This window comes from Mus pahari, chromosome 13, assembly GCF_900095145.1.
Source record: "Mus pahari chromosome 13, PAHARI_EIJ_v1.1, whole genome shotgun sequence".
Lineage (NCBI taxonomy): Eukaryota > Metazoa > Chordata > Mammalia > Rodentia > Muridae > Mus > Mus pahari.
Genome location: NC_034602.1, coordinates 25927123 through 25937440, shown reverse-complemented (window position 1 = coordinate 25937440; position 10318 = coordinate 25927123). Strand labels below are relative to the sequence as shown.

The 10318-nt window shown below is 50.1% G+C and overlaps 2 protein-coding genes across 3 annotated transcripts in view; one reads left to right on the top strand and one right to left on the bottom strand.

Annotated features, from left to right (window-relative positions):
- The window catches only part of Pik3ip1 (phosphoinositide-3-kinase interacting protein 1), a 12730-nt gene extending 6458 nt beyond the window's left edge, over positions 1-6272 (top strand). Inside the window, exon 6 of the mRNA XM_021211053.2 lies at positions 4704-6272. Coding sequence (XP_021066712.1) covers positions 4704-4908 — 205 coding nt within the window. The 3' untranslated portion in view covers positions 4909-6272. The remainder of the gene's footprint in view (positions 1-4703) is intronic.
- A 1509-nt stretch (positions 6273-7781) lies between these two features.
- Positions 7782-10318, bottom strand: part of Limk2 (LIM domain kinase 2) — a 70356-nt gene continuing 67819 nt past the window's right edge. Inside the window, exon 15 of one of the 2 annotated variants that reach the window (XM_021210450.2) lies at positions 7782-9403. In XM_021210450.2, coding sequence (XP_021066109.1) covers positions 9259-9403 — 145 coding nt within the window. In that variant the 3' untranslated portion in view covers positions 7782-9258. The remainder of the gene's footprint in view (positions 9404-10318) is intronic. The other variant, XM_021210449.2, reaches the window with a different exon arrangement.

The following is a 10318-nucleotide window of genomic DNA, read 5'->3' as shown; positions in this document are numbered from 1 at the left end:
AACTCACTTTGTAGACCAGGCTGGCCTCGAACTCAGAAATCCGCCTGCCTCTGCCTCCCGAGTGCTAGGATTAAAGGCGTGCGCCACCACGCCCCGCCCCGGCTGAGAAACTTCTTCAAGAATGACTTGGTTTAGAAATGTAAAACACAACCAACCTAAGCCCTTCTTCCAGCATCACCCTCCCCCCCAGTTGCTGACAGCACACATCAGGGACCTTAGTCACCTTTTCTGGGACTCAGTTTGCTCCCTAGACCGGAGGTGAGCTGTGATGACCTCCCAGCTCTGGGATTTCTTTAGAGGACACTATTGCTGGGGTCAATCCTAGTTCTGCTCTTGCTTGGACAGGTGGTTTAACACCACTCCCTCCCTCCTTCCCTCCCTCCCTCTTTCCTCTCTCTCCCCCTCCCTTCCTCCCTCCTCTCTACCCCTCTTCCCTCTCTCCCTCCCTCCCTCCCTCTCCCTTCCTTCCTCCTCTCTCCCCCTTTCCTACCCCCTCTCCTTTCTCCTCTCTCCTCCCCCTCTCCTTCATTTACTCTCCCCCCTCTCCCTCTCTCCCCCTTCTCTCTCCTTTGTCCACTCCCCCCTCTCCCTTCTCTCCTTCCCTCTATCTCCCCTCCTCCCCACCTCCACCCCCAGCCTTCTCAGGTCTGAGATGATAATAGATGGCACATGGGTATCTTGTGAGGATAGAATCGCTGTGCACACACTCGGGATACACTTGTGTGTCTGTGCAGTAGCCTCCTCGGAAAACTTGTCCAGAGCAGTATAAATAAATAAATAAATAAATCTGGAGTGAGAGCAGCAGCGAGGCACAGCAGGGCCTCGGGTTTGAAAACAGCCATTGTTGTTTCCACACCTAGGGTGGTGTAGGAGGCAGAAGAAGGTACAGCTCCGATTCTTCTCCTCTCTTCTCTCTGGCCAGCCCAGCTTGCATGGGGGCCCCAGAGCAATCAGTGATTCCTGCAAGTCTTGAACTCCGTTATGCCCTAGGGCTTGGCTGATGGAGGCTGCTTCCAGAGTTGGGAAGGGTGGGCAGGCACCACAGCTTCCTCCTGGAAAGAATAGCCGATGGTGGGGGTGGAAGGGAACTCAGTCTGCCTGGGCCTTTGTCCTGGTCACTCAGGCCACGAGGTGCAGCAACTGGGGCTGCTCCCTGTCCCTGCTGAGTGCTGTCTTAGCTCTGCAGGGAGCTCTTAGTCTGATAAAATGGGAAGGAAAACAGTAAGGCTACACCATCCCACCCCCTTGGGAGAGAAGCTGACTCAGTAAGCCTTTGTTCTGTCTTGGCTGCCAGACAACAAAAAGACTGTCCCCTGCCCCCACGGCAGTGGGAGGGTGCTGGGCTGCCGAATGGTCACTTCAGCCTGGCAGCCTCCATCTCCAGGATTCCTAGGCAGGCAGATGGGGTGATGAGGAGCTTCCAGGCTCCTCAGTGGATGAGCCCAATCCATCCAGACTGGTCACGGCGGCTGCTCCCTTCACCCTTGGTTGCTGTAACTAATCTGACCCCTATAGACTTGGGTGTGGTGAAGCCTGCCTTACCAGCTGCTCAGCAGGGTACAGACACACGCTTCATTGGGGGGGGGGGGGAGTGGAGGAAAACCAGGCTTCTGCATGTAAGAAATGGGCAGAAGTGAGGGCAGGGCCTGTGTCCTGTGTGGCATCCATCAAAGGTGCAGTTAAACGCTGCCTCTCTTCCTGGATGATGGGTCACTCCTGGTACCTCCGTGGTTATTCTGGAAGTGGTGGATTCCTGGCTTTCTTTCTTCCTCCAGCCTTCTTGTGGATTTTGGATTTTAGCCTCTGGTAAAAGATGCTCCTTCCCACACAGGGTTTCTATGTGTAGCCTTGACTGTCCTGGAACTCACTCTAGATCAGGCTGGCTTTGAACTCACAGAGTTCTGCCTCTGCCTCCTGAGTGCTGGGATTTAAGGCCTCCACCACAACTTGAATGCATTGTTTTTGTGAATCACTGCTAGCTTGAGGAGGAGGATCCCTTACTAAAATCAAACCCAGACCTTCCAAATGTTTGCCTGCATGAGCCATCTGGAAGAACATGGCTTTATATTCTACAGATAGGCGTTCCTTCTGTATGGCAGTCAACCGCAACTGACGGGTGACTGCGGAGACAAGGCTTATTCCAGAAGGCCCTCTCTCTATGAGGAGTGTTCCAGGTGGGAGTTTATATCCAGTCAAGATGCTAATGGGAAGCATAGGCCAGGCCTGGACTTGCATGTTGAGAAACTTGGTGCCCCAGGGGCCCCAGGGGGATGAGTTTATCAGCCTCCTGTGACCTTACAATGGGGATTAGGGGATCAGATCATAAGTCACGTGGGGGAATCACAGACAATCTCCAGAGACTATCATGCCCAACTCTTTATTTTAAGATGTTGAAATTAAGGCCTAGAGAAGAAGGTATCACTAAGTAAGATGAATAATTCTTGCCTTGGGTGGGTAACAGGAAAGGTCTTTTAAGGGCAATGAGGGTAACTTGGCCGAGCAAGTCGGGACCGCTCCAGAGCAAGGCATAGCCTAGGAGATCATGCAGCTTGTACTGGTTTGTGCAAGCCGCTTCAAAAGTATTTCACAGGTGAAGAAACCGAGGCCCAGAGAGCTGTCTTGCCAAGTGTTAAATAGGCTAGACTGGAGCTAGGATACACAGGACAGGGAATTGGCTAAGATGGTATTTAAATTGAAGCTCCTGTGAATTTGTCCTCCAGTATTTTTTTCTTTAACTTTCATCAATGTCTATCATGTGATGGATGTTGGATAGAGATGATCATAGCCATGTCCCTGAGAACTGTGTTTTGTTTTAAACAAACAAACAAACAGCATTTTATTTCAGTTGCACTGGGCAGGTCTTGGCAAGGCAGGGAGCACGTTCTCATGGAGGGAGAGAGGTTCCTACTGTACTTGCTGAGGATGAGTGGGGTTCATAGCACAGGATGGGCAGGGCCATCTTGGAGATGCAATGGTCCTTGTTGCTTGGATGACTTCTTGCTGTTGTTGCTCTCTCGGGGTCGACATCTCTGTCACATTCTCTAGCACCATGTTGCAGTGGTGGCTGAAGTCCTTCACCTGGGAGCTTACTGTTGCAACAGTTGATGAACACCAGTGTTCTAGCCGGACTGCATGAGCAGAGGAGGAGGGGGGGCCGTGCCGAGTGACCTCCTCTTCCTCCCACTTCTGCAGTCACCTGGCTCTCGGGTTTATTGAGATTTGTGGATTTCATCAGAAGACCACTCCCACCTGCGCTGCCTTGCTTCAGTCTCTATTCCTGAGGCCTGTGTGGTTTTAATCACCTACTTGGTTCCTGTCACTTTCTGAGAGCAGAGCCCAAGTTGTTGGCTTCAAAGGATGTGCCTTGGGTTTGGTACTGGCTCTGGCCTGCAGTCTACGGGACATAGTGGAGGGGCGGGGCTCCGGTGGGAAGGGCCCACATGTGGGGTTAGAAGACTTGGGTTTGAATCTCTGTACCACCATGCCTTAGGGGCTGACCCTGCGTCACAATTTCTCTTAAGAGCAGTCAGAGCCCAGTGAACTTGGAGTCTGTCCTGTATCCCTTAAATGCTCTGGACTGTTTGTTGTTGTTTTTTTAAACTTTTTTTTTGTTGTTGTTTTTCGAGACAGGGTTTCTCTGTATAGCCCTGGCTGTCCTGGAACTCACTCTGTAGACCAGGCTCGCCTCGAACTCAGAAATCCGCCTGCCTCTGCCTCCCAAGTGCTGGGATTAAAGGCATGCGCCACCACACCCAGCATTTTTTTTTAAAAAACTTTTTAAAAAAGGTGTATTTATTTCATTTCTATGAGTGTATTTGTAGCTGTCTTCAGATACGCCAGAAGAGTGCATCAGATCCTATTACCATGTGGATGCTGGGAATTGAACTCAGTGCTCTTAACTGCTAAGCCATCTTTACACCCCCCCCCTTTTTTTTAAAAATAAAAATAACTAAATCTTAGGCTGAACAGAGACTGAAGTGAGATCACACACACACACACACACACACACACACACACACACACAGACACCTTGGCATGGTGTGATTATTCTACATAAGCAGAGCAGCACTGTGGCCCAAATGGGCCACAGAATATTAGGATACATCAAAGACATTGACAAACTTGAGAGGTTTTTGATAGCCATTTTCATCGTTTGCCCTTGAATCCTTTAATTTCTAGCCTGGGCTCCTCCTTTCTAGGACTTTAGGATGAGAAGACAGTCTTTTAAAATAAACAAAAATTTATTTTGTGGTGGAGAGGGTGCATGCCTGCTACTGCAGGTGTAGAGGTCAGAGGGCAACTTGTGAGATGTCACCTGTGACCTTACTCTTCTGAACTCAGGCTGTCAGGCTCAGTGGTTGGTGCCTTTTCTTGCCGAGCCATCTCGCCAGCCCAGGAAGGCGGGTCGTGGAGCATTTGGGTCTCTGGGACCCCTGGGCTGAAAACAAAGCCCTGTCTTACTTTGTTTCTTTCTTGTACATTATCCCCACTGAGTCCCATGCAGCAGCCACCCAAGACACAGCAGCCAGCAGTGGGCAGCGCTGCCTGCGGACGCTAAGGCTGCCTGGTAGGATGGCTAACCAGTGTCTTGGTCCTGGGCTGGTTTAGTCCTGGCTTGGTCAGGTGACCTGCTCAGGCTTCACAAAGACTAACTGAGCAAAGCCATGTTAGAAGCTCAACCTGATGCTTTCTTTTTCTGACAGGGGGAAGGACTTGAAAGAGCAACATGAGAAGAAAGCTTGTGAGAGGGAGATGCAGCGGATTACCCTGCCCCTGTCTGCCTTCACAAACCCCACCTGTGAGATCGTGGACGAAAAGACCATCATTGTGCACAGCAACCAGACTCCTGCTGATGTGCAGGAGGGCAGCACCCTCCTCACGGGCCAGGCTGGCACCCCTGGGGCCTGAGCCCCTTCAGTGGGCAGGTGCCCATATAAACACTGGTACAGGACAGGCCACCCTCCTGCAGTTGGGAGGAGCTACATTTTGTGTTGTGGTTAAAACCTTATCCCATTTTTCTTTCGGGGGGATGTGACTCCTCATGACACAAGAAGAAGCAGGTAGCATTATGGGTGAGGGTGAGGAGGCTGAGTAGGGTCCTATCAACACTCCTTTTCTATCCCTTGGAGCAGGATTTGCCTGCAGAGAGAGACTGGCACAGTAGCCACAGTGGTGCTGTGTCAAATAAGGGCTTCCACATTGTCTGGGCCAAGGAAAGAGGGGGCTCGCTAAAGCTCCTCTGTCTTGTATACTGAAGAAGGTGGCCTCAGTCTCTGCCTTTCCATTTGTCATCCAGGAACTTGAGTGGCATATACTGTTATTCCTAGTTAAGGTCAAGCATAAAAAAACTACATATATATATGAATGAAAGAACTATTTAGGATGGAGTCCCTTCCGACTTCTAAGAACCAGAAATGAATTTGTAAAGAGCTAGAATTCTGGGCTGCAAGTGGGCTCTAGATGGGGACTGCTGAGGATGCCCCAGCCTGCTGACAGCGATGTGCCTTGACAACTATGGGGTAGGCCTGGGCCCAAGGCTCTCTTCCTATCTTGTAAGGAAAGGGAAGAATTGCACTAAACTTTCCACTTAGGTGAAGGACCCACTTCTGCCTTCAGTCTTGTGCAGTAGACCTGAATATCCAGACTGTCTTTTCGGGGCTGGATAGAGGGACCTCTCCATTTTGTGCTGATATGAAAGTGACCAGCCAATATATGGGAATTACACACTTGAGGGTCTGATGACCTACAGCTGAAAGGTGAGCCTAGAGACTAAGGCAGAGGTTAGGTAACGGGCATGGTGGGGCTTGCGTTGTACTCCAGCCTGGCTTGCAGGCGGCCCCAAGGCCAGTTCCTTCCATAGGGTTAAGACTAACCGGTACAAACCAATCACTGAACCACTGGGAAAGACCTGAAGGGTTTTCCAAGACAGGGAAAGCAGCTTCTGAGTGTCCTCCCGAGAGTGCACAGCCTCCTGGCCCTGGCAGTGTCCCCAGCCAGGAGTCCTTCCACTCCCGACACTGGGAGCAGGCTTCACCAGGCTGCTCTCACGAGCCATTTGTTGAGGGGGCCTGGATCTCAGGGTTCCCATGGTGGTGGTGACTGTGGGAAAGAGAACAGTACGACTTCCTACTTTCCTATGAAAGTATTTCTCTGTATGTTTTATATACCTCATTCTGACACCTGTGTATGAACTATGGCAAATTGTTCTGCATTTGACTTATATAAACACAAAACATGATTTTACCTTGCACGTTTTTGTGGTGATGGGAATGCTCCCCAAATACCTTGTCGATACCTTTGCCTTCTTGGTCACTTCCCAATCACTGGGAGATAGTGATAGCTGAACTGTTAGAATTGGCATGTCCAGGTCACCATGGCTATCTTAAGGTTGAAGCCACAAGGGGTTGCTTCTCCCCTTCAGTTTCTTTCCAAGGTAGAGCAGGAAAGTTTTAGGATGAACCCTCCCAACAGCCTCTGTTGGGGGGTTAGAGACAAAGGGGCAGTTGACAATTCTACAGCAGCCAAGGGAGAGACAGGTAGGTGGGCTGCCTGGGGCTTGATGGCTCTTGTAGGTTGTGCCTGGGGTTAGGAGGGTCGGGAAGGACTAGTGTCCAAGTCTCAGCAGTAGACCTCAGCAGCAGGTTGAGTTGTAGGTATGCCCAGCCAGCTTGACCTTGCATGCCCAAGCCCAGCACTGGGAACCTCAGATGAGGTGTTTACTAGGGACTGTACTCTATTCCATTCTTGGTTTCCCAGCTCAGGCTGGCTCACCTCAGAGCTACATCTACCTCTGCTGGGACTAAAGGCATGCTGCCAATACTGCCAAACATGCATTCTACTCTGAATCTGAAGTCTTCTACCACAGGATGCTTAGGAGGAATTATCTTTACGTTTATATACAAAATGACCTCATTTTAGGGCCATAAATCTATTAGACCTGGTTTTTAGTGCTTTAGCCATGGCTAAAATTCACTACACAGACTAGGCTGGCCTTGAACTCATGGATCTCCAGCCTCTGTAGACTTATAAACACATACTTACACACTTGGCAGAGGCTGTAGGGCTCCTCTCTCTCTCTCTCTCTCTCTCTCTCTCTCTCTCTCTCTCTCTCTCTCTCTCTCAGTGGTCTGGTGCACAGCTTTGGAAGCAGAAAGCCCCTGAGAACTGGGTGAGCAGCCGAGGGCCCGATAGCTTTACAGGCCTAAGATGAGGTCATCAGCTGCTCCTCAGAAGGGCTCCAGTGGATGCGTGTGATCTCTGAAGGTTTGTTGTCCAGGTGAGATTAAACTTGAGACTGAGAATTCCCTGGTAAGTTATATGAAAATGGCCAGCAGACCATGTTTCTTTAAAACATTTTAAGGGGCTGGTGAGATGGCTCAGTGGTTAAGAACACTGACTGCTCTTCCGAAGGTCCTGAGTTCAAATCCCAGCAACCACATGGTGGCACACAACCATCCGTAACAAAAATCCGATGCCTTCTCCTGGAGTGTCTGAAGACAGCTACAGTGTACACACATATAATAAATAAATAAAAAATAAAAATGTAAGATTTAAAAAAAATTGTAAAATGTGAATTTATGTACCCAAGAGCATGTATGTGTTCCATGTGTGTGCAGGAGCCCACAGAGATGAGATGAGGTAGAGTACCCCTGGAACTGGAGGTACCGATGTTAGAGAGCCACCATGTGGGTGCTGGTGACCAAACCCTGGTCAGACAGTAATTATCTGTCCTGTTCTCCTCTGTGTTTAAGTCAGGCCCTAAGTCACTTTTGCACTCTCCGTCATCACTATGGTAACTGCTTAATTTATTTAGTCTGCTTCTTGGCCTAGTGCAGGCCCCACTCCCACACTTGCTGGGGACAGCACAAGCATAAGTCACATGACGCTGAACCATGCCCGTTGGGAGTTCAGGATTCCCTCTGCAGCAAGTGTGCAAACTCCACACACAAGTACAGTCTACACAGCAAGTAAAGTGGCCAAAGACTTCCATCCCATAATTCATCTTGTCTATGTACAAAATATTTCACATATCACCCCAGAGATAAAAGCTAATAACAGCAACCACTCTTTCTGGATCCCCTCACCAGTATGACCCATCACACGTATTTATAATCAAACCCATCCCCAATTTGTTAAATATGGTGTGAGCTCCCGCTTAGGAGATGACAAACCCTGGTAAGCTATAGAGTCCCTGGACACCTGGTAGCCAGGGGTGGAAAGTGCCCCCATAGATTCCCATGACCATAGCCCTCGAGTGCGGCTCAGGAAGCAAGCTGGACCAGCAACAAAAGAGGTAGAATCTACAAGGCCCAGCTCAGGGTGTTCTTTTCCTATCTCAGTTTGGGGACTCAGCAGCCACCAATGCCTGTCCTACGTTGCTGCCTGGCCCAGACATTCTAGAGGATGTGTAGTAGTAGCTGCCACAAGGGTGCAAAGAAATTGATGGGACCCCCTTCTCTCTGCTTAGACCCAAAGTCTGAGGCAAACCATGCTGGCATCCAGAACCCATGTACTGTTAGGCAACATGCTGAGTTTTGGACTGAGCCCACCAGCCTGGATACAGGGCTTTTAGAGGGCAGGGCCTGTTTCCAGCCCCAGCTTCTTTGGTGTTTTTGTGAGTGACTGCTTGTTGAGACAGGATGCTGAAGTGGAAACTCCACACGCATTGATGTGGTCCCTGGGCTGTGAGCAGAGAGACCAGTCCTTTTTTGGATTCTGTAGGTTTCACCACATGCTAAGACTCTTCAAAACCTGCTCCAAAGGGCATGGCCCGGGATGGAAGGAGAAAGCACTACTGTCATTTCACATGCTTTGAAGGTTCCCCGTTTCTGTAACTCATACTACTGCGTCGTCCTGCACCTTGCTGAACCAGACTCTAGAGCCCTCAGGCCAGTTCACTCTGTCACTTTGCCCAGCAGGCCTAGATCATGTTGATTAGTGTAAAGCTACAGTCTCCCAGAATCTCAATCCACAGAGGTCCCGAGTAACAGACTCTTGGTCTAGAATCCAGGCTCTTTTATCCTCTTCACAGCTTTCAGGTGAGTGTAGGATTTACAGATAGAAACTAGGCCCCAAGACTGTCGGAGAATTGTTTCCCTGCACCCACGTGCCTCCTGGGGAGGTAGTAGGGATGGCTTGTGCCTCTAAGCAAGCCGTCAATCCACAGGAAACCCAGGCAGTCCTGCTCACAGCAAGGACAGGGCGCAGAGGGGGCAATGCTGGCTGTGGAATGTCCCCCTGCAGGGGGATGGACCAGGGCTAGGGTGGCGAGTCCCGGGTTAGGCCGTACTCCATGCTCACAGTGTGGTCCAGTTCTTCCAGCTCTGCTGGCAGTGGGATGGCCAGCTCCCCCAAGAACAGGGAGAGTGCCTCGAACGAGTCTTCCAGCTTTGAGAATGCCGGTCTGCAGAGAGAAGGGATGAACAACAGACAGACGTGAGCATGGGAGGGATGGCTCTGAGGCTGCGGCTCCCATTTCCAGGTTCCACACCTCAGGCAAACCCTCTACCCTCTTGCTGTAAATAGGCAAGGTAGCACCATGACAAGTCTGGCCAGGCTAGAGATTGTGGCTTCAGACAAAAACACCCAGAGATGTGACCCTCTCATGTCTTGGCGTGAATGCAACAAGCAAAGGTTAAGAGTGGTTTCTATACTTATTCAAAGAGAATTTGGATGCTGGTGAAATGGTCCAGTTGGTACAGTGCCTGCCTACCACTCACAAAGCCCTGACTGAGTTCAATTCTCAGCATAGTAACTGGCCATGTTGGTGTACACCTGTCATCCTAGCATGTAGGAGGTAGAAGCAACAGGGTCAAAGTTCAAGGCCATTTTAAGTATATGTCTAACTTGAATCGGCCTGAGTGACATGAGACCTTATCTCAAAAATAAACAAATCTGCAAACAGAAAAACTGTGAGCCTCCCCCCAACCCGTGTTAAGTGAGTTCCAGCACCAGGCAACGCCTGATGGCGGCTAGAGTGAGAATGGTCCCATAGGCTCATGGGAGGGATTAGGATGGCTGGCTTTGTTAGGGTAGGTGTGTCACTGGGGCAGGCAGGCTTTGAGGACCCTGCTTGTGGATCAGACAGTTTCTGCGCCTGCCTGCCTGCCTGCTGTTGTGCTTCCCTACATGAAGGTCACGGACTTAGCATCTGAACTGTAAGCAATCCCCAAATGAAACGCTAGCTTCTATACAGTGGTTTTTTTTTTTTTTTTTTTTTTTTTTTTATATGTATGTTTTGCCTGCTGCAACCCATACCCAGTACCAGCAAAACCCACAGAAAGCAGACAAACTGGGGGAGCTGAACAGGCCAGGATGG